This window comes from Epinephelus moara, chromosome 16, assembly GCF_006386435.1.
Source record: "Epinephelus moara isolate mb chromosome 16, YSFRI_EMoa_1.0, whole genome shotgun sequence".
NCBI classification, from domain to species: Eukaryota; Metazoa; Chordata; class Actinopteri; order Perciformes; family Serranidae; genus Epinephelus; species Epinephelus moara.
In genome coordinates this window covers 15,628,745-15,649,167 of record NC_065521.1, presented here as the reverse complement: position 1 = coordinate 15,649,167, position 20,423 = coordinate 15,628,745, and the positions used below count along the sequence as shown (strand labels likewise).

General features: G+C 41.4%; 1 protein-coding gene across 1 annotated transcript in view; it reads left to right on the top strand.

The window, feature by feature from the left end:
* Nucleotides 1–20,423, top strand: part of LOC126403394 (kelch domain-containing protein 8B-like) — a 201,659-nt gene that overhangs the window by 108,516 nt on the left and 72,720 nt on the right. The window contains exon 2 of the mRNA XM_050066030.1: nucleotides 7,939–8,103. Coding sequence (XP_049921987.1) covers nucleotides 7,939–8,103 — 165 coding nt within the window. The remainder of the gene's footprint in view (nucleotides 1–7,938; nucleotides 8,104–20,423) is intronic.

Here is a 20,423-nt window from a genome sequence, read left to right as displayed (position 1 = left end):
TGTCTTTGTAAAGTTAACATATCGCACCGTCATTTCAAACTCAACACTTGTTTCAAATTAAAAGCCCCTTATAACCTCGGCTAGAGAATCCCTCCATTTTCTAAATAGACTTTTATTCTGAAACATTTGTCAGAACTTCCTGTGGAAGATACAGTAGCTTGACAGTTTACGTGTGGCGCTTCAAATGTAGCTCCTGCCATCTGCTGATGCTTTTAGGTGACTACAACAACATGTCAGCTGGCACATATTTTTATACAGTATATGGAACAGATACTGTTCTGGCAGTGACTCAAATAATAGTGAAAGTAATAAAAACAGGACAAGAATAACCCGATGACATCACACACGCCGTGAAAGACGACCAGCATGTAGCATGTACCAGCATGTAGCATGTACCAGGCATAATCAGGGGCGGACTGGGGCAAAAAAGAGGCCTGGGAATTTAGTACCTGACTGGCCCACTCAGGGGCCGGGGCCGGCGAGTGATGGCGGAAAATGCTGGCAGCGGATGATGGCGGTGGAACAAATATGTTCACATATATGTGGGAGACAAAAAAATATACATGTAAACATTATTGAAGGGATAATGACACATCATTTAACCTGAGGCCTTGATTAGAACAAATATGTAATATTTTTTAATGTTAGTTAAAATAGTTAGTCTGCAATAGTCGCTTAATGGTGTGAAGACTGGTGAACATGTAAGTCACACTAATTATGATCAAATTACATGTTCTTAAGTATATACTGAATAAGTACAGCTTAAGTTTTATAAACTGCAAATAATACACTTTAAGAACAACACATTAATACACATTTCCCCTTCACAGTGCATGTAGACTGTCTCAATTTCTATATTGTCCAACAATGCCCACACAAACAGAATAAAACTGACATTCATTTTAATGTTGATGAATTAGCAAAGTAATATACAGCAGAGTAGCATTTAGCTCACCAGCTTAAGGGAAATACACAAGAGATAATGTTAGATCAGATGTTAAGCTATTTTATTAGTTACTTAGCCATGCAGATGTTGGCTAATGCCACTGAGCGCTGTCTGGCTCTAGTAACGTTACACAATAATGACGTTTTGACAACCAAACTAGCCTACAAGCGTTGTGCTAAAGGTTAACAAGCTAGCCAAATAATGTTATCACATTAGCTTACAGCCGCCTCACCTGACTAGCATCCCCTTCCCGGTCACGTTGTCCTCCTCCTGCAGACGGCGACACGAGAGCTGCAGGTGCTGCTGCGGATGCTGAAGGTCCTGCTTGAGATGCAGCAGCAGAAAATAAATGTGTCAACTTTTGACACTTGGCAACATCTGCCTGTAGTGCCTGCCTTGTTTTGTCTCTCAACTTCTCCACTCCTCCTTTCCGTTGCTTCTCCATTTTTGCATGTGTGTATGATTGATTGATTGACAGATGCAGAGGGAGGAGGGACCGAGGACCTCGGCCTTCGGCTGTGATTGGCCAAAAGCCCTAGGACCGAGGTGAAAGGGGTGTGACACACCCATGTGGGCCAATGTTGATTAGCCAGACACTAGAGAAACTGTAAACATTGGTTATCATATTAAAGGCCAGCCCAACTGCGCCGAAAGTCTTTTTTTTTTTTTTTTTTCTCAGTCCAGCCGTACCGGCCCACTGACGCAGCAGCCCACCGGGAAAACTTCCGGTACTCCCGATGGCCACTCCGCCTCTGGGCATAATGCAAGTCCTGAGTCTGAAATATGTCTGTCAGCGAGTCCTACTCCACCTATTTAGACTCCACCGTAGACAACGGCAGCATTTCTCTGACCACGTAGCGAGCCACAAGCTCCGTGGCTTCTTTCAGACTGATAGGTTTAACGTTATCTCCGTTATTAGAACCAAACGACAGCCGCTGGTGTTTCGGAGCTGAAGGACCAGCGTTCTAAAAGTAACGGAAGTAACTGATGTCTTGTTTGAAAATGTACACAAGTATTTGATTACTCAAACAGCAAACTAACGCGTTAGGTTACTCGTTACTGCAAAAAGTAATCAAAGTACTCGTACTTTGATTACTTTTTGCGTTACTTTGTAACGTGTTATACCCAACTATGCCCGCTAAGGGTTAATGCCACTTACAGTAACGAGTGTAGCTCGGCTGTTCACCGGTTAACGTGTCGCGTCGATGTGTGTGTGTGTGTGTGTGGAGGAGTTCAGCGCCGGCACAAAAGAACCGATACCGTTAACGCTTATCAATACTACGGCCTTTGGTAATTTAGCCCCAGGGCTAATTCAGTACCGGGTTTCGGTACCCATCCTTAATCAAAACACAAATGAAGTGGAGCCTGTAGAAATGAATTAAAGTTTGCAGCGGCTGCCCGTGCCAGGAAGTGCGAAACGCTGCAAGTATGTTCCACCAATCAGCGTTCTTCAGCACACAGCCCGCCCCTCAAGAATTGCGGGTAATCTGAAAAGTTCTACCCCCCTACTAGGTACTTTTTTCCCCGGGTAATTTCGATGGAAACGCGCCGAGGCTTTTCAAAAGCCTGGGTAAATGAGAAAAGTTCCTGCAATGGAAAAGGGGCTCTTGAAAAGAAACATAGATTTAGTATTAATGCTTCCACAGCCCTGGGCCGAAGCATTATGTTTTCCGGTTGTCCGTACATACTTCTGTCTGTTCCATTCTTGTGAATGTAAGATCTCAAGAAAGTCAGGAGGGAATTTCTTTCAATTTGGCACAAACGTCCACTTGAAGTCAGTGATGAACTGATTGCATTTTGGTGGTCAAAGGTCACTGTTGCTTCACAAAACAATTATGACAAAATGTCACACAAACAATATAATATAATATAAAATGATGAAGTGATGACACTGAATAACCAAAAGGTCAAAGGTTAACTTCAGTGTGACATCATAATCTGCAAAAATACTGTTCTGCCCATTACTCAACATCATAAGTCGGGAACAGAAAGGGAGACATTTGGTCAGATACTAAATTAGTAACACTAATCTTGGGTGCTCATCTTAGGGTCAGGGTTGTGTAGATCTGCTGTGCTGCCGGGTTGAAGATGTGTGTCAAGCGTCCATGTTTTATGTAGCTTCTTTGCAGCAACATCCATATTTGAAGCATTGCCATCTGTCATAGCTATGTATGAGTCTGGACATGGATTCCCCAAACAAAGGACACGTGAGGTGAAAGTGCTTTCCCCACACCTCAGTATGTCTGCAATCTTTCTCTCAGGCTGTGTACAGCTCCATCAACCTACAGCGACAGGACAACCTCTATGTTGGCTGAGACAAACGGATTGGTGCTTCATCAGCAGTAATGTGAACACTGTACCTGACTGTGCCGATGAAGAGGTAGCTGTACTGAAAGGTGCACCTCTCAATTAACTTGTCAATGTGCATTCCAGCCCTCACCAAAGCTCACAAGCTTTAAGTGCTGAGGAAAAGGCGAGACCAAATTAAATGAATTTCCCTCTCAGTGTAGCTGGGTTAATCCTTAGTGACAGAGTGAGAAACTCAAAAGGAGTCAGTTGACATGGCTTGAGCAACTTGAAGCATTTCTGTATCTGCATTTGTTTCATTTGCAGTCACATTGTAAAGTTAATGCTGAGATGTTTTCCTCATCTGCTTGTGGTGTGTGTGTGTGTGTGTGTGTGTGTGTGTGTGTGTGTGTGTGTGTGTGTGTGCGCGCTTGTGTTTTTCTCAAGTTGCAGTTGATCTCTCTTAGCAACCGTTATTAGATGGAAACTACAATTCTGTAACTTTCTAACTTTGCTATTTTTTACTGTTGCATGAGCAGATTTTTTAAATTTTACTCTATAGTGATTACTTGTGTTTATGATGCATCAGCACTATGATCAAACAAATGTACATAATAAAATAATAGGAGGGAGGGAGTGCATATCATGGATGTATAAAGACAACTGAATAAAGCATTGGAGGCAGGACCCAGTGCATTCATGCAAAAGTTACTTGGAGCTGAAAAAACCTCATTTTCCACAGTATTAAATTACCCTGATCTTCCACACTGTGGGGCCTCACAGCAAGAGCACCAGAGACTTATAGTGGCCCAGCAGCTAATTTCCAGTTTAGCACTCTGCAAATTTGAATGAGAAAAAAATGGTTTAATCTTGAGGCTCCTCTAGGCTTTCCAAATATTATTGGACAGAATGGATCAAATAAAATGTATCCACTCATTAACAGATGTATCTTTCATTATGTAAGTCTATGGGGAGTACGTATTTTTGAGCCTAATACCATCACAGACTTGGATGTTGTAATTCCATTTTCAATTTTGCGTATTAGTCATGTGATAGCAGATTCCAAAATATTTGGGTTATGCACGAATTACTGGCTCATGATTACATGGGATACATATGAATTTGGGTGCATTACTTTTCATAGGAAACCGTATGAACAGTTTATGAGAACAGCCTGTTGCAAACATCTGAATCTACAGGAAGTGACTCTGCCAAAATATCAAAGGTCACACAACAAAAATCTAATTAACTTGTAGCAGATTGCAGATATTTCATTTTGTTCACAAACTATAAGCTCCCTAAAAGAAACAAACAGAAACAAATTTATACAAGGAAACTAATAAAATGTGAGGGAAAAGTGGATTATTGGTGAAATATAAAACGTATTACATGAATACATTGGTTACGTCAGTTATAGTGTAATGTGATTTTTTTTGTGTGTGTTAATAATAGTATAATAATAATAGACTGGGATGGGAAATGATGGGTCTCTGTGGTTCAAATATATCTCTTTTGTACTTCGATGATGATAAATGTGAATGTGATGCACAGTTTCATAAAGTATTACAGGTAGAGAAAGGTTTAACCTGTCTTTTCCTAGCATATATTTGAATATTTGAACATCTAATGTAGGACAAAAGTGTTGGAACATGCTACATCTTGTGATTTCTGCCTGATAAAAGCTGAGTGTGACCCATAAAATGCATTAAGAGCAACTTTTCCGCAGCCTCCTCTAGGCATGTAAATGCTTTTTTCTACATTTAATCTCAGCAAAAACAGGCTCTCATTTCATTGTACATTAAAATGCTTATCAAACTGCTGTGACAAAGGAGCTTTTGGAAGTGTAAAAGCTCAAGTGAAAGCAATTTAGTCTGACAGACGTTTTGACAGTTATTTTCTTTGTACTGTTTTGAATTGGTTCACACACGCAGACCCACATCCTGCATGTGAAATAATTTGCTCTTTTAAAGACACTTACTGATGCACACACACCCACATGAACACACACACATCCCTGATTGTTGTTTGATCTCCTTTTTTCTCCCTATTATCTTTTTTATTTTTCCCTTTTAAACACACACACAAACACTCACACACACAAGTGGCCAGGAATGCATTCTGCTTTCAATTGTTGCTCGAGCACTCTGCCAGTGTGGCAGGTATTTTATGCCGTAAATTCTCATTGTTCAAATTAGAGTGCACATCTGTCCATCATTTTAGGCTAATGTGCAAGTAAGTACAAATGATGAACTATTAAAACTATTTGAAAGTTAGATGACAACCATTAGGAGAAAATCACTCAGTCCATTCAGGATGCAGCTGAGTTGCCGACACTCATTGACATTTAGAATGACATTTAGAAAATTATAATAACACCTTTTGATTAAGCTGTGCACTAAACGTTCCTACAGACATTTATGATCCCCAGAAGATGAAGCCATCTTCTCCATGAGGTTGATTTTGTGATTTGAAGTAGTGATGTGATGTTCGTGAACGAACCGAGTTTTTGAACCGGCTGAAGTGAACAAGTGAAACGGCTCTTTGAAGTGAACGAGTGAACCGGCTCTTTAGAGTAAACAAGCCAGTTCCTAATTTCTTTGTTATTTGCATTAATTTACTCTGTATCCATTAATACCAGATTATTTGATCATTTGATTTGATTATTTGGAGAAAGACAGTGCAGCCGCTCACTCGTTCACTTCAAAGAGCCGGTTCAAAGACTCGGCCTGTTCGCGCACGTCACATCACTACTTGTTGTTTAGAAAGGGCGTTGCTATGGCTACACCAAACTTTATATGTGCGGAATCTGTTCTGAGTCCACGTTACAATATCCAGATCATGTGATGCGATAAATCAGCAATGCGATTCGTCGTTGAACCCACTAACACCCTAACACAGTTTGGCTTTCTTCACACTGACCTTTGCAGCCTTGCCATTAATGTAGAGCAGACTCTCCTTAGGCATGATAAAGGGGATCCTACCAGAAACAAATTAAAAGTCATTATATGGATTCCACAGTGGTGCAAATACAAATGAGGCTAAATGAAAGGGCACATACAGTATGAAGCTGCTGTTTATAGATAGCTCATTACAGCACCACACATGCTTACATTGTGGTAAGTGAGGCCCTTTGCAATTACAGTATTAGCGCTCTTCTCAACCCACTTAGCTCCCTGGTGATTTGAAAAAAAAAAGGTATTAAAAGTTAAGGAGTAATGTATTATTATATTTTCCTCCATTCCCGCCCGCCCGCCTCTCTACGTGGCTGCATTGCGACTTGCGTTATGGGATGGAAGTGCCCTTGCTGCGTCATTTATTTTATGTACAACAGTAAAATTGGATTTACTCAGTGATAAGTGCCGTAGTGTGCGGCAATCACACTTGTGTTGAGCTGCATTCCGAGTGACAGATTTATTATTGCTTTATTCCTCACAGTTTAAGTCACAGCTCTGAGGATCTGTCATCTGTCTGGGTGACGGAGACGCTCTCCCTATCTCTCCCTCCATGTCTCTCACTTCTTCTCTCTCTTCCTCCCTCAGATTGAAATTGTTACAACTTCCAGAGTGCTAATCTGTTAATATGTAACACTGCTGTGTCCTCTCCTCGTTTCCTCCTTTCTTCTCCACGTTTCCTCTTCCACTCTCGTTTCCTCCTCTCACCCTCTCATGTTTCCTCCTCTTCCCTTCTCTCAACTTCTTGCTTGTTTCCTCCTCTCCTCTCCTCTCCTCTCCTCTCCTCCTGACCTTTTATCATTTGTTTCCTCCTCTCATCTTTTGTTCTTCGTTTCCTTGTACTCTCCTCTTTCCCTCTTCTCTTTTCACTTTTTTCCTCTTCTCCTCTCATCTTTTAACTTTTCTTGTACTCTTAATTTCCTCTGATCATCTGGTTTCCTCCTCTTCTGTTCTCACGTGTTTCCTCCCCTTCTCTTCTTACTTGTTGTCTTCCTCTCCTCTTTATGGTTGTTCCCTCTCTTCTCGCCTGTTTCCTTTCCATCCTCTCCTCATGTTTCCTCCTCTCCTCTCCTCTTCTCTCATTTCCTCTCCTCTCTTCACGCTTGTTTCCTTTCCTTTCTTGTCCTCTCCTCATGTTTCCTCCTCTCCTCTCCTCTCCTCCTGTCCTGTTCTCTCTTGATTCCTCTTCTCCTCTCATCTTTTGTCCTTTCCTGTTCTCTCCTCTCATTTTCTCATCTCCTGTGTTGTTTCCTCCACTCCCCTCTTCTCTCTTGTTTTCTTCTTTTCTCTCCTCTTCCTTCATCCCCCCCTCTCCCTCCCTCATTCCAGTGCCTGCTCAGCACTCTCCCTGTCCGTTTGCCTTGCTCCTCTGTATATTCTAATGACACTGCAGTAGTTGGGGATGCTTGCCGTGTCCTTGTGAAAAAGTTATTCGGGGTTATCTGGAAGTTCCCTCAGACTCAGACATAAATATTTCAAGTTGTTTGGATGAGTGTGGACGGATTAGTCAGATAGCAGACCTGACAGGTAGAGCAGAAATGGCGGGACAAAAGGGCACTGTGATGCATTACTTCCTCTGGTTGTTTGCAGGGCTGTTGGCAACATTACTCCCTTCATTAACCTCACATTAACCTGACAACAAGCTTGAGAGCAAATGTCTATTGAATGTCGCTGCACCAAGAGAGGAAATCATAATAAGCTCTTTGCTGTAAAAGCTGTTATTACACTGTGATTCTCTTGTCTGTCTCTGTGCAGATGGAAAGGTGTATGCGTTGGGAGGTATGGGAGCAGACACAACGCCACAGGCATTGGTGAGGGTTTATGAGGCAGAGAAGGACCAATGGCAGCCGATGACCTCCATGCCCACGCCGCGGTACGGAGCCACGCCCTTCGTAAGAGGAAACAAAATCTACATGATGGGTAGGAGACGAGATCTTGTCATCTAATTTTAAGTTTTTAATCTTTTCATTTCCCTATGTTGAATTCACCAACACCGTCTGTTTCTATCCTGCTGGTTTCCAGACTTTTACAAACCATGGCACCCGTTTTTATTGTGCCTACTCTCTCCACATAGACTCAAAGTCAGTCATGCAGTCTTATTTATTGTATTCATTTCTGTTGCATCTACACATAATTGCAGGCATTCCAAAACACTGCGTATGTGCTGTCGGAATAAAACCTCTTGAAACAATTTAAAAGCCAAGGACATTTACAGCCGGGGAGATTTGAACACTCTTGACTCTGAACTGATTTTCTACTGTTTTCGCAGTCCTTTAACAGTTCATACTGTTATTTTGTTCACACTGTTATTAGGACTGACAGGAATGCTTTGAGGCTTTGAAGCTTAGATTGTTGCCACGGTAATTAACGTCAGAATCAGTGGTTGAATGCTCTGTTTTTATACACATACATGCAATAGCTATACATTATTAATGCTGCATCAACATTAATTTTTTTAATTATTCTCAGACAAGGACATCTAAACCGAGTGATAGTTTTATGATTCCATCTTCCCCTTATCTAATGTCAGTCATCAGGGGCCTCATTTATAACACTATGCCACAAAACACACATTCAATCTTAAATGGTCAGTGCAAAGCACCTCATTAATGTTGATGCATATGCTGATGATCATTGGTTCTTTACGATGAATCATGGCAAAGACTGAGAGGAATTTTTCTGACCCAGGAGGAATTGAGGTGTTTGTGATTGAGCCAGGGGTTAGAAAGAACATATTGTTTGGTGGCCTGTGGGGTCAAAAACAAAAGAAAAGGCAGTGAGTGGCAGCATGTTCCTGCCTGCGGTTAAGTTTGATCAATATGTGCAGGTGGTGAGGATGTGTCGGGTAGGTGACTGGTGAAGTGGAGTGTGTGTGGCAGTCTTTGCCGAGTCTTCATTGCACTTTGTGCGCCCGACAGCATAGGTGTGTTTACTGCAGCAATTTTACACACAAATACTGAAAACTGAAATCATACTAATTGATATATGGACAGTCTTAGAAGATACTGAGAACTGTTGATGCTGTGTGCTGCAGTTATTGAATGCTGTTTGATCTCATCTTGGATTTCTACAACTGACAATTATAATTTCATCAGTTAGCCTAGTTACATGGTTGAGGTGAAAGTGACTCCGCATATTCACACTTATTAACCGAAGAGGGAAAGCCAGACTTTCCTGAATCCTGCCACAGCCTGGCATCATCCAGCTATGCACAGTGAGCTCCACAGCTGACCACGACTGTCAGTTGCTTGCACCAGCACCCCAGCCCTCTCCTCTGTGCTCCGGTGGTGGAGAATGTGATAGTGAGACAACGCTAATGAAACAATGATTTGAGTTTGTATCTTTTACAATAAAAAAGTGCTTATGGCTCACTAGCACAAGTGCAAATAAAACTGCTGCATTTAGATGTTAATGAAGTGGATCTATAACAGAAGTGTGGTATGAGGTGAATCTAAGTGTGAGAGACATCATTACGTGTATAATGATTCATCTCACATTTAATTTCTACATTCTGGCTTCAATTCACCACCTCACCATCTGTGTCAAATTTTTTTTTTTTTTTTTTTTTTTCCATGCAGTGGTTATAAATAAGGCCCAAGCAGTCCAGCACTACTGACACTGCAACAGCTTTACCAAATTTGACAGTCTTACAGATACCCTAGCAAGATGTCAAAAAACTTGAGTGTCTGGAAAAGTTTCAAAATTTGGGAATATTACCTGCAAAGGTTGAGTGCCAGATACGCCAAAGGAAAATGGTATGTCACAAATCTGTTTTCAAGCTATCATGAGTAATGCGCAACCTGCGTGCTAAGAAAATGGTTAACTCATGCTATTTTAGATGCATTGACTGATATCCTCATCTCTCACTTCTCCAGTTCTAAGCTTCAGTTAAGCCTAATTCACATTACGTGATTTTCACCGCGATTTTGACGTCGCAGAGGATCTTGAGAGCCACCTTGGGTCGAAGGTGAGTTGGCAGATAGTCTGCCATGACGAGTCCTCATGTGTGAACAAGCCTACGAGCAAGTCGCCCCCTCGTCTGTGACTGGTACTGGAAATCTAGCATGCTAGAAACAAGCCGGACAAGCCGGCAAGCAACAACAATGGCGGCATCCACAGGATCACGGGGAGCGCGTTGTGTTTGGACCCAGGCCCTGGAGACAGATCTGATTCAACACTGGAAAGAATATCCATGCCTTTACGATGTGTCGTCTCCAAGTTAAAAAACATAGTTTGGTTACGTCACTGCATTATCTGGGGCTCTGTCAGAGAAGGCTCGGTGGAGATATCTTGTAGTGTGCACACAGGTTGTAACGCAGTTGGCGAGACTACCGCTGACAGAAACACACGTCGCCAGGTACGAACACTCAAAAGATTACGATAGTCTCCGCGACGCAAAATCAGGGTGAAAATCGTGTAATGCGAACTAGCCTTTAGCCGCGAATATTTCTCATTGCAGCTTTGATGACCCAAAACTGGTATTCGGGATATCTGGACATGCCATTTAGCTTTGTAGTTCTCGGGGGATTCTCTATAGTATTATGAGTTAATATTGTATTAAGTTATGATTGAGTTATTTCCAAAACACTGGTCGTGTTATGTATATAAACAACATGTGTTTTATATGCTGGGACGGATGAAGTTCTTGTGATGACAGTCATATCAGCTGTGTCTTGAGACCGAGATATCATAAATCATATAAAGTTAAACAAATTTTTCATTATTACTACAGTATTGTGCAAAATAAAAAATACAAACAAACAAATATTGCTGCAAATTGTTCACTGGTATTGTTCATGGCCACTACGTACCGTGTTTCATAACCCAGCACTGGAGAAGCAAGACATGGGAACTTTACTTGGGTCTTGAGGAGCTGCAGTGTTTTATCATGGACAAACTGAAACCCACATTGTACATGTACTGCCACAGATTTTCTACCACACACACACACACACACACACACACACACACACACACACACACACACTCTATGCACTGAGCTCAGCGGGGTGGGTGTGAGGAAAGACCATGAGAATCTTGCGGCATGTTCTGCACCATTGGTTCAATTAGCTGTTGCACCTCTCGATCTGGTATTTGCGAAAACAAACAGCTGGAGTAAAAGCTCTGTCACTAAACTGTGTTCTTATGTATCCTTGTGCATTTTTAAGTGTGTATATGGAAATCCTGGACCTTTCTTTGTGGGTTGAAGGCGTATACCTGCATATCACATAGACTGCAGCTCTGCCCACAGCCTCACATCACCTGGGAGTTCAGTTCAGGGATTCAGCAGAGTGAAGAGGGATGTGTTCAGTCACTTTCTCAAGGACATTGATAGCTGATGACAGACTTGAAGTGCCTCAGGCTTTGGTGTTGTGGGAACATTTTCAACCTCTAGGCTACTCTGTAACACACTCAGTGCTCAAAGAGTAGATAAAGGGATAGGGACTGTAGGTGTGCCCACTCTCCCTTAACGATGCGAGTGTACTTTGTCTGGTCTGTCTTACACACTCATGGTATTCCTGTTTCACTTTGTTGCTCTCATGCAGCACACACACCTACTGAACCATGGGTCAAGAGATACGCGAGTGTTGTCCTGCTTTCACCATAAGCCTTTTAGCTCTGTGACTTTTATCTGCCTGGTGGTTTTACAGCTGTGAAAGGAACTGATGGGAAAACAAAAATGTGTCTCTGAGGTCTGAAGAGTCTTGCAGCCTTGGTACAATATTGATTAAGACAGAGATGGCGTTAAAAGCTACTCTGTAGGAGAGAAGAAAGGAATGTGTGTGCAGTGCACATCCTGCCTTTTGTTTTTCCCCCATCGAGTCATCTTCCATCCATGATCAAAGGTTACATTTGTTCTCATTGTGTCTCTATGGGGGGCTGTTGTTGCTCATTGACACTTGGTAAAAATTTCACACCACCGCAAAGAGAGAAATTGGAGTCACACGAGGCAGGGTATGATCATTTTATCTCACTGCGGAAGCATTTTGCAAAGAGATGAATTCATTTCACTGCACGCCACTGGCAACAACACAGTCCACATTCAGCACAAAGTAGATGTAACCTCGTGAGAGCAGGAGCTTTCCATATCAATGTGTTTTCTCCCACGCTCCACCGGAGGGGTAGAGTAACTCTTTGCTTGTGTGCAGTGTCCGACAGAGCTTGACGCACTGCAGACACGTAACACAAGCAGGTGGAGAAAACATATGCATCAATTTGGCAACATGTAGCCTGCATTTAGAAATACTGCAGATACTGAAAGCATAAGAAGATTGACAATGATGGAATGCAACTGGCTATATTTACTCAAATTTGAGGTACCTGGGTGTTTTTTGAGTATTTCCATTCTACTTTACCCCTCTACTCTACAACATTTCTGAGAAACTTATTGTACTTTGTTACATTTATCTCACAACTGGACTTACTTTGCAGACAAATATTTAACAGAACACACGATTATTCAACAAAGTACGATTCAATTGTTGTTGAGAAGGTTTGTTGCCAGTAAGAGTTTTGTACCTTTAATCAATGCATTTCCTCAAATTAAAGCTGTATCAGTGTCTTTTAAGGCAAAGGACAGACAGCCAATTTGAAGAACAATGAATCACCTGTACATGTACAGAAACATATCACATTAAAGCAGGATTGGGGAACTCAAAATGTTAACAGGACCAGTATGCACATCAGATACAGTTAGTAACATTTACTGTAAAATAAACCAGTAAGTATATCAATATGCAATTCCTTAACTCTCATTTTAACATAAGCCCCTTTTACACTGCCAGATTTTCCGCGAATGTTGGGCTGTTTTGCCGGCAAGCTGCGAGCCGGATTGGTGAGTTGAGCCAAGGTGCCCAAGTTTCCACCTCGTAGGGTAGACATATTGGCGGAACCCTTTTAGTTTTAAACAGAACGAGGCGGCCTTCCGCAACGGGAGGGGCTGTTGAAGACTTGTGGGAGGAGCTGTTGATGACGCCTCACGTGTGACCCACTGGCGGTGGATAAACAGGAAACAGCTGATAGCAGGAATTAGCGAGCAGCTAGTAGCAAGAGGGAAATGCAAACCTGACAGACACTGTAAAGATGAGCAGCTGAGGAGACAAGGAATTGTGCCCCCTCCTTGCACTCGCAAATGAAGAGGCCATTAACCGTCAGATGACGGGGATGGTGAAGAACAGGCCGACTTACAAGAGAATCGCAGAAGGACTGACTAGCCGTGGCTTCCCTCCCATGCCACTGGTTACGTCACACGCTGAGCTACATGTTTTGTTACTTGCTCACGCCCTCCATTGCCCCGAAAAAGGCGCATTCTATATTAAACAAAAGTAGGTAGACGGCATTTTGCTGCACTCCCCGATTTTGTTTTTACACTGCCAATGCTGAAAAATGACTGATTGGGCTTTCCTGCAGATTTGCACAATTCCTATCTAAAAATGGTTATAGTTTTCAACTACCCTCTATCCACCTTATTTTTCACGGAAACACAGAGGCAAAACAGAACGCAGCCAGCTTCTGGTTTTTTGTGCAACGCTTCCGGTCCAGCACTCTTGACCACTGTGTAAATGGGAATCGGCTTGTTGTTTACCTTGTTGAGTTTAGCTATATATATGTATATATCACATTTTTCACGTCACTATATCACCGTTTAGACTAATCTCATGTTTGTAAAGTATATAAACACAATGATTGAACAAACATTACTATTTCTGTGTGTGTAATTAATAACATGGTTATCGTAGATTAGCTGGGCTAACTGTTAGCTGTTAGCCGTTAGCGGTGTCTGTAATAACTCAATAAACGGTCCGTGAAAAAAAATTTTTTTCCAGCGGAAGTCTTAGTTACAACATGATTGAGCTAACTGGAGTAGTTTCATGTCGTATCTGACAATGGGAGGCTTTTAACAGATGACGTCCTGATGTTAGCTTTGCTGCTAGTGTTAGCTGTCCCTGTCAGCTGCAGCCACTGATGCTTTCTAGACATCGTGATTTCCCAAAACTGAATAAATACCACACATAGCAACACAAAACTGCTTTGCTAGCTCAATCATGTTGTAACGGCTGGATGGTTGGTGCGTACATGCTGATTTGGGTGCTATCAGAGCCGATCCAAGCATCACTATGGCTTAATAATCAACTCAGTCAATAAAAACAACCCGTCCTGTGTTAGGAGTGTATGTCGCTGACAGAAAGAAAGAAAGAAAAGAACAAAAAGACAGAAAAGCAGCGTACACTTCACATATTTATTTCTCACAGTTGAGCACATGTTTGGCTGGCATGCAGAAGCACCGTCTGTGTGTCTGTGTGTCGAGTGTGCGAGCCGCAGCTTCATCTGCTCAGGTAGAGAGGCTGTGTAGCCCGGTGTGTTTTTCGCTGATTCGGTTCTGCAGGTTCTCTGCTGCTACACTGGAGACGGGGATCATGCAGTTTGTCTCACTCAGGATAGATTGTGCTTTTTTGGTTCATAGTATTTGATTGACGTGCGATTTATTCGCGTTTAGAGGGAATTATTTTTACCGGCAATTACCGGATAACGGAAACTTGGGCACAGTTATCTATATAAAATACACAGACTAACTAACTAACTAACTAACTAACTGATTGACTAACATAAACAATTGAAAATGAAAAAAATTAGCTTGCACCGTTAGCTCCGGTAAGGGAAAGCATGAGGGAAAGCGGCTGACCAGAAGTCACGCACAAAAACCACGGAAGTTGATCACTATTTACTTCCATGTTTGAAAATAAGGTGGATACTATAGTGGAATAATACAGTCCCTGAAATTTAGTTATAACTTTTGGTTTGGTGTGCCATTCCAAGATTCTGGCCTTTTCCGGCCACCCCGTGAAAACATTCATACCTCTGTTCATACTACTTGGAGAAGTGGAAGCTGAATTTCTCTTTCAACCATTATTTATCAATTACTTCTTCCACATTTTGACATTGACCCTCACATCAAATCAATATGTAATCCTATATTGCTCTCTGTTTTTCTGGGATCACAGTTTGATTTAACATATTGTTAAATGTGTTGTTAAAGGCTAATGGCATAACATTTCCTCCCTATGTCTATCCGCTTCTGAAAAAGTGTGATATTTTGGGAAATGTGTTTATTCTCTTGTTGTCTCAGAGTTAGTTGAGAGCACTGACTCTGAGCAGTTGCTAGGCAACCAGCGGGGACACCAGGAAGTTCATGTGCCCAGCCAAGAAACAGTCTGGCACATAACCTGCTGTTAAACGGTAAACTGTTGTTTGAACACCTCATTTTTGTACAGATTAAACAAACATGATATGATGTGTTAATTAGTGAGCTTTAGAGTTTCTGCTAGGTGAATTTTACTGTCGGACAGAGCCAGGCCAGTTGTTTCCCCTTGTCTTAGGTGTTTGTGCTAAGCTAAGCTAACTGTCTGCAGCCATATACATTATATTAAAGGAGTAGTGTGTGAGATTTAGGGGGATTTAGTGGCATCTAGTGGTGAGGATTGCAAATTGCAACCAGCTTAAACTTCTCCTGGTTAGAATGATAAGTTTTTTGTTCTTTGTTAGAATGCATCACTTGAGTGTCTCAACTAATTTCGTTGTATTCCTATGCAATGACAGTGAAGCCCGAATTCTCCACACTCTTTTCCTCTCCAAAACAAATTGCTAATGTGTGCTCACCTATTTTCTCTAATAACTTAAGATCCAGACATTCAGAAAGTTTTTACTTGGAGCTGAATTTTCTGCAGAGGTCTCTTCTTCTCCAAAACAAATGGACTTGGTGATTTAAACTGGCAAAAGTACTCAATAAAGCAGTTTTACTTAAAAACAAAATCAGTGTTTTTCCGATTCTCTCCTTGCGAAGGGGCCGCTATCGACGGAGGCCAGTGTGAAAATGTGAATGGCCCGATCTAGAGCCAGTTTTCTATTTGTCCGTTGTGGGTACTATAGAAATATGGCAGTGCAACATGGCAATCTTCACTGACAAATGTAGATACAAGCGGCTCATTTTAAGGTAACGAAAACACAATGATTCCTACTTTCAGATGATTATACACTAAACCAAACATATTATATTATATTCCATTTCTGCCAGTTTATGCCCCTGAATCCCCTACATTGTACCTTTAAATGGACAGATATGAGAGCGAAGAAAGTGAGCGTATCAATCCATTTAGGGGTTACATAGAGACCCATACAGACATATAGTTCTAACCCTTTCATTTTGACCTCTCATCACTTGTGATTTATCATCCTTCCTGTCAAGTCTTGCATCTTACATGGGAGATTTTAGTGTTGTTTTTCTGCTACTCACAGTCTTATGGACTGTTGTAATTGAAGTTCAGTGCACATGGCCTCAGCTTTGCTCCGGACACCACTGTCAGAGGAGATGATGTTATTGCCCAGCAATAAAGGAAGTACATTCTGTTGTGTTTCAGGACTGGTTTGACCTCTGCAGCGCCGTGCAAGTTGAGAGTGGTGTGCTAGACAATAATGTGTGCATCATCAGTGGAGTTAGTGGAAGAGCAGAAAGGCTTCCTCTCTGATGCCACCACAAGGAATAAAAATATGATAACATGATGCAGTGAAAATAGCAGCTTACCCCCAAATTAAAACATCCATAATCTATCTGGGGACTAGCATGCCAAATTACAAAGATGTATTAATGATGCCTGGGAAGAGAATACCACGGAGAAGATTGGCTGGCAAAAACACACACACACACACACACACACATATACAACTACACAAATGGGAGTTTAGTCCGATTATATCAAATTATACACACAGTTCTGAGCAATGTGCAAACAGAATAATGTGGTACCCATGCTTTTTGTCTTAGGACTGGAAATCCAGGTCATTATTTGTCTCTCTGTTTGTTTCTTTGTCATGCTGTGTGAGCGTAATGCCTTTTTACTTGCTGTACTTGAAAACTTTATCGTACCTTGTAAATTCATGCTGCTACTTCAGCTGCTGCTCCACTCGGGGGTGTGTTTGAATCAGTGGGTGCCTCAACCCCCTTTGATTTAAATTCTGTGTGTTCCCAGGCAGCAGCAGACTTACTGGCATATGATGTAACTCATCAGGCTTCAAACTACTTTAAAATGCTTGTGTGTGTGTGTGTGTGTGTGTGTGTGTGTGTGTGTGTATACACTTTGAATCAAGAATTTTGTTGCAGTGTCAGGGCTGATAATCAGCACACAAGTGCAGCTGAAAAGAAGCTGTCAACAAGTCAAGGCTGAACAGAAATTATTCTGTGTAACAAAAAGATATGCGTATAAACACACAAAGTACTTATTTTATTGCTTGCCTTTCTTATTGCATGTACTTAAATGATATATACTAAAGTAACACCACCCCTCTGCAGCTGCAAAGACAGATAAGGAATCAAAAAAGACAAATCTCCTCTCTCCCCAAAGCTCTTCTTACTACTGAAGCTATGTGTCAGTTAACGGTAGATAAATCAGAAATGGCCACTAGTGTTTATACCAGCCAGCATTTTGTACCGCATGGGCATTACAGTAGGAATAGCAATATATTATTGTAACAACAAGCATTACTGCCTGTAAGAACACAAACCTTAACACAGCAGTTTTTCTGCTTATTTTCCTGGGCATTTAGAGAGGGATCCAAGTAGAGGCTGCAATAAACTGAGAGCCTACGGTGAGAAAGGTGCACAAGGATTCAAACAACAGCAACAATCAAATGGCAATGTATACCACTAGTTACAGAGTTAACCACCTGGTACTGTTTAGGAGGGGGTGGAAGACAGACCCAGTGATATTTTGCTTTGCCCTCTTCAGAAGCATAAAAAGTAGAAATACCATCCCGCAGTTAAGTTTCTCTTAAGGTTTACATCCATGTCTGTAAAAACATGGATGCTGCACATACATCTCCCCCCGGCAGCACAGAAGATCTACACAATAGTTTCAAGGTGGGCACCTAAGATTAGTGTCACCATTTCAGTATCTGACTAAATGGCTTCCCTTCTGTTCCTCAGATATGATGTTGAGTAATGGCCAGAAAGGTGTTTTAGGCAAAATATGATGATGTCACAGTGAAGTTGACTTTTGACCTTTTAGATATAAAATGTCACCACTTCACCATTATATGCTTATAGACATTTGTGTGAAGTTTTGTCATGATTTGCCTAAGAATTCTTGAGTTACGGCCAAAAATGTGTTTTGTGAGGTCACATGGACCTTGACTTTGACCTTCAACCACTCCATTCTAATCAATTTATTCTTCAGTCCAAGTAAACGTTTGTGCCAAATTTTAAGAAGTAACCTCATGGTGTTCTTGAGATATGTTCACGAGAAAAAAAGTCACAGTGACCTTGACCTTTGACCACCAAAATCCAATCAGTTTATCGTTAAGTCCAAGTGAATGTTTGTGCCTTATTTAAAGAAATTCCTTTAAGGCATTCTTGAAATATCACAGACATACTGACAGATGTACAGACAGACTGACAACCTGAAAACATACTGCCTCCAGCTACAGCTATTGCCAGCATGGAGCCATAAAAATCAGAAAAGAAAATACACTTGACATGTGCTTTTGGTATCTTGAACAGAGGCTGCCCTTTGGGTTTGTATGCTGCATGTTTAGCATACTCTGGTATTCTTGTGTGTTACATTAAATTAGATACAATTGAAAATAAGACTAAGGAGACTGAGTCAGGCCATGCAGTGCTTTGAGCTAATACTTGCATGGTAACATGCTCACATTGACAATGCTAACCTGTTAACATTCAGCAGGTATAATATTTACCCTGTTCACCATCTTAGTTTAGTCCGTTAGCATGCTATTTGCTAATTTGCACCAAACACAATGTAAATATCAAGCTGATGGGGATTCCATCGGTTTTTCAGGGAAGGCCTATCTGGTCACAAATTACAAAATACTGGACCAACTGAAATGCTGACCTGATGATTATGATGGAAAAAAATGAGTAAACCACCAAAGTCAGAGGATTCATTGTCTGACCATGAATGTCGAAAAATGTCATGGTAATCCATCCAATTTTGTTTAAATATTGAGTCCGCACAAAAGTGGTGGAATGACAGATCAACCAACCAACTAGGGCTGGGTATCAGTACTCAATTTCTTTTAGCTATCAACTGAAATAACACAGAATGCCTGCATTTGACCCTTTTTTTCACCAGAGGTCTGATCCCAGACTGTCCTGACTCCCCGCCGGATCAGCAAACTTTCTGTTGCTGCTGTCTCCTGAGTCACTCTGGGGAATGGTCAGTGTGATATTTGGCTAGTTAGCATGAGCTAACACAGCAGTAGGCTAACAACCAAAACTGAGCCATTAACAGTCTCAACAAACTCACACCAACACTGAAACTTTTCTTTTGTTAAACCCATTAATAACTGTTGGGTTGCGTTACCCATGTAATGCTAATAATTATCCCTGTCACAGTGTGTATGCGGCTGGGCGTACTCTCACCGACTGTCCCCAGGACAAAGTTGGCACAGTGTAGCAACTCTTTTCCAGGCAGAATCGCTCAGCACTGGTATAAGCAGCATTATTTTTCTACTTTATGGAGAGAGAACTTTGGTGTCGAGCACCACTGCTGATTTTTTAAAGGAATGGTTCAAAATTGTAGGAAATATGCTTATTAGTCTTCCTGCCAAGAGCTACATGGGAAGATCGATACCATTCTCATGTCTTTAAGGGTTATCAAGCCTTTCATCTAACTCTTTGCAAGAGGGCAGATAAATACATTTCCCAAAGTATCAGACTAATTAAAGAATGTCCAATCAGATTATGGCTAACCAGTATAGCTTAAACATGAAGTACGTGTCTCAGGGTTCCCAGATACATGATATTGCTCATGTATATTTGAGTTTCTCTGTTTGTTCTACCATTTATACAAATTAGTAAGATGACTTATCAGTGCTGAGCTGAGTTTTTGGTGCTGACTCATTACATCAGTGAATTATAACAGTCAGTGGTGTAATAGTGTCTCTGGAGTATTGCACTAGCACTCAATCTCATTGTAAACTATCCAATCGTATAAAAAAAAGGTGTATACAGAGTATACTGTACATACTGCATATTATGAATTCTATTTTAGTGTGGATTTTTAATGCCTCTGTAACATTATGATCAACAGATCTTTCAGCTCAATATGTCCTTCTTTCTCTCACACCTCTCTGACTCTAATGCTTCCCACTCAGTTCGACTCTTTGTCTCGCTACTGCTATCGATCTCCATGCCACCCTGCCTACTCCAGCTGACCCTCTTCCACTTT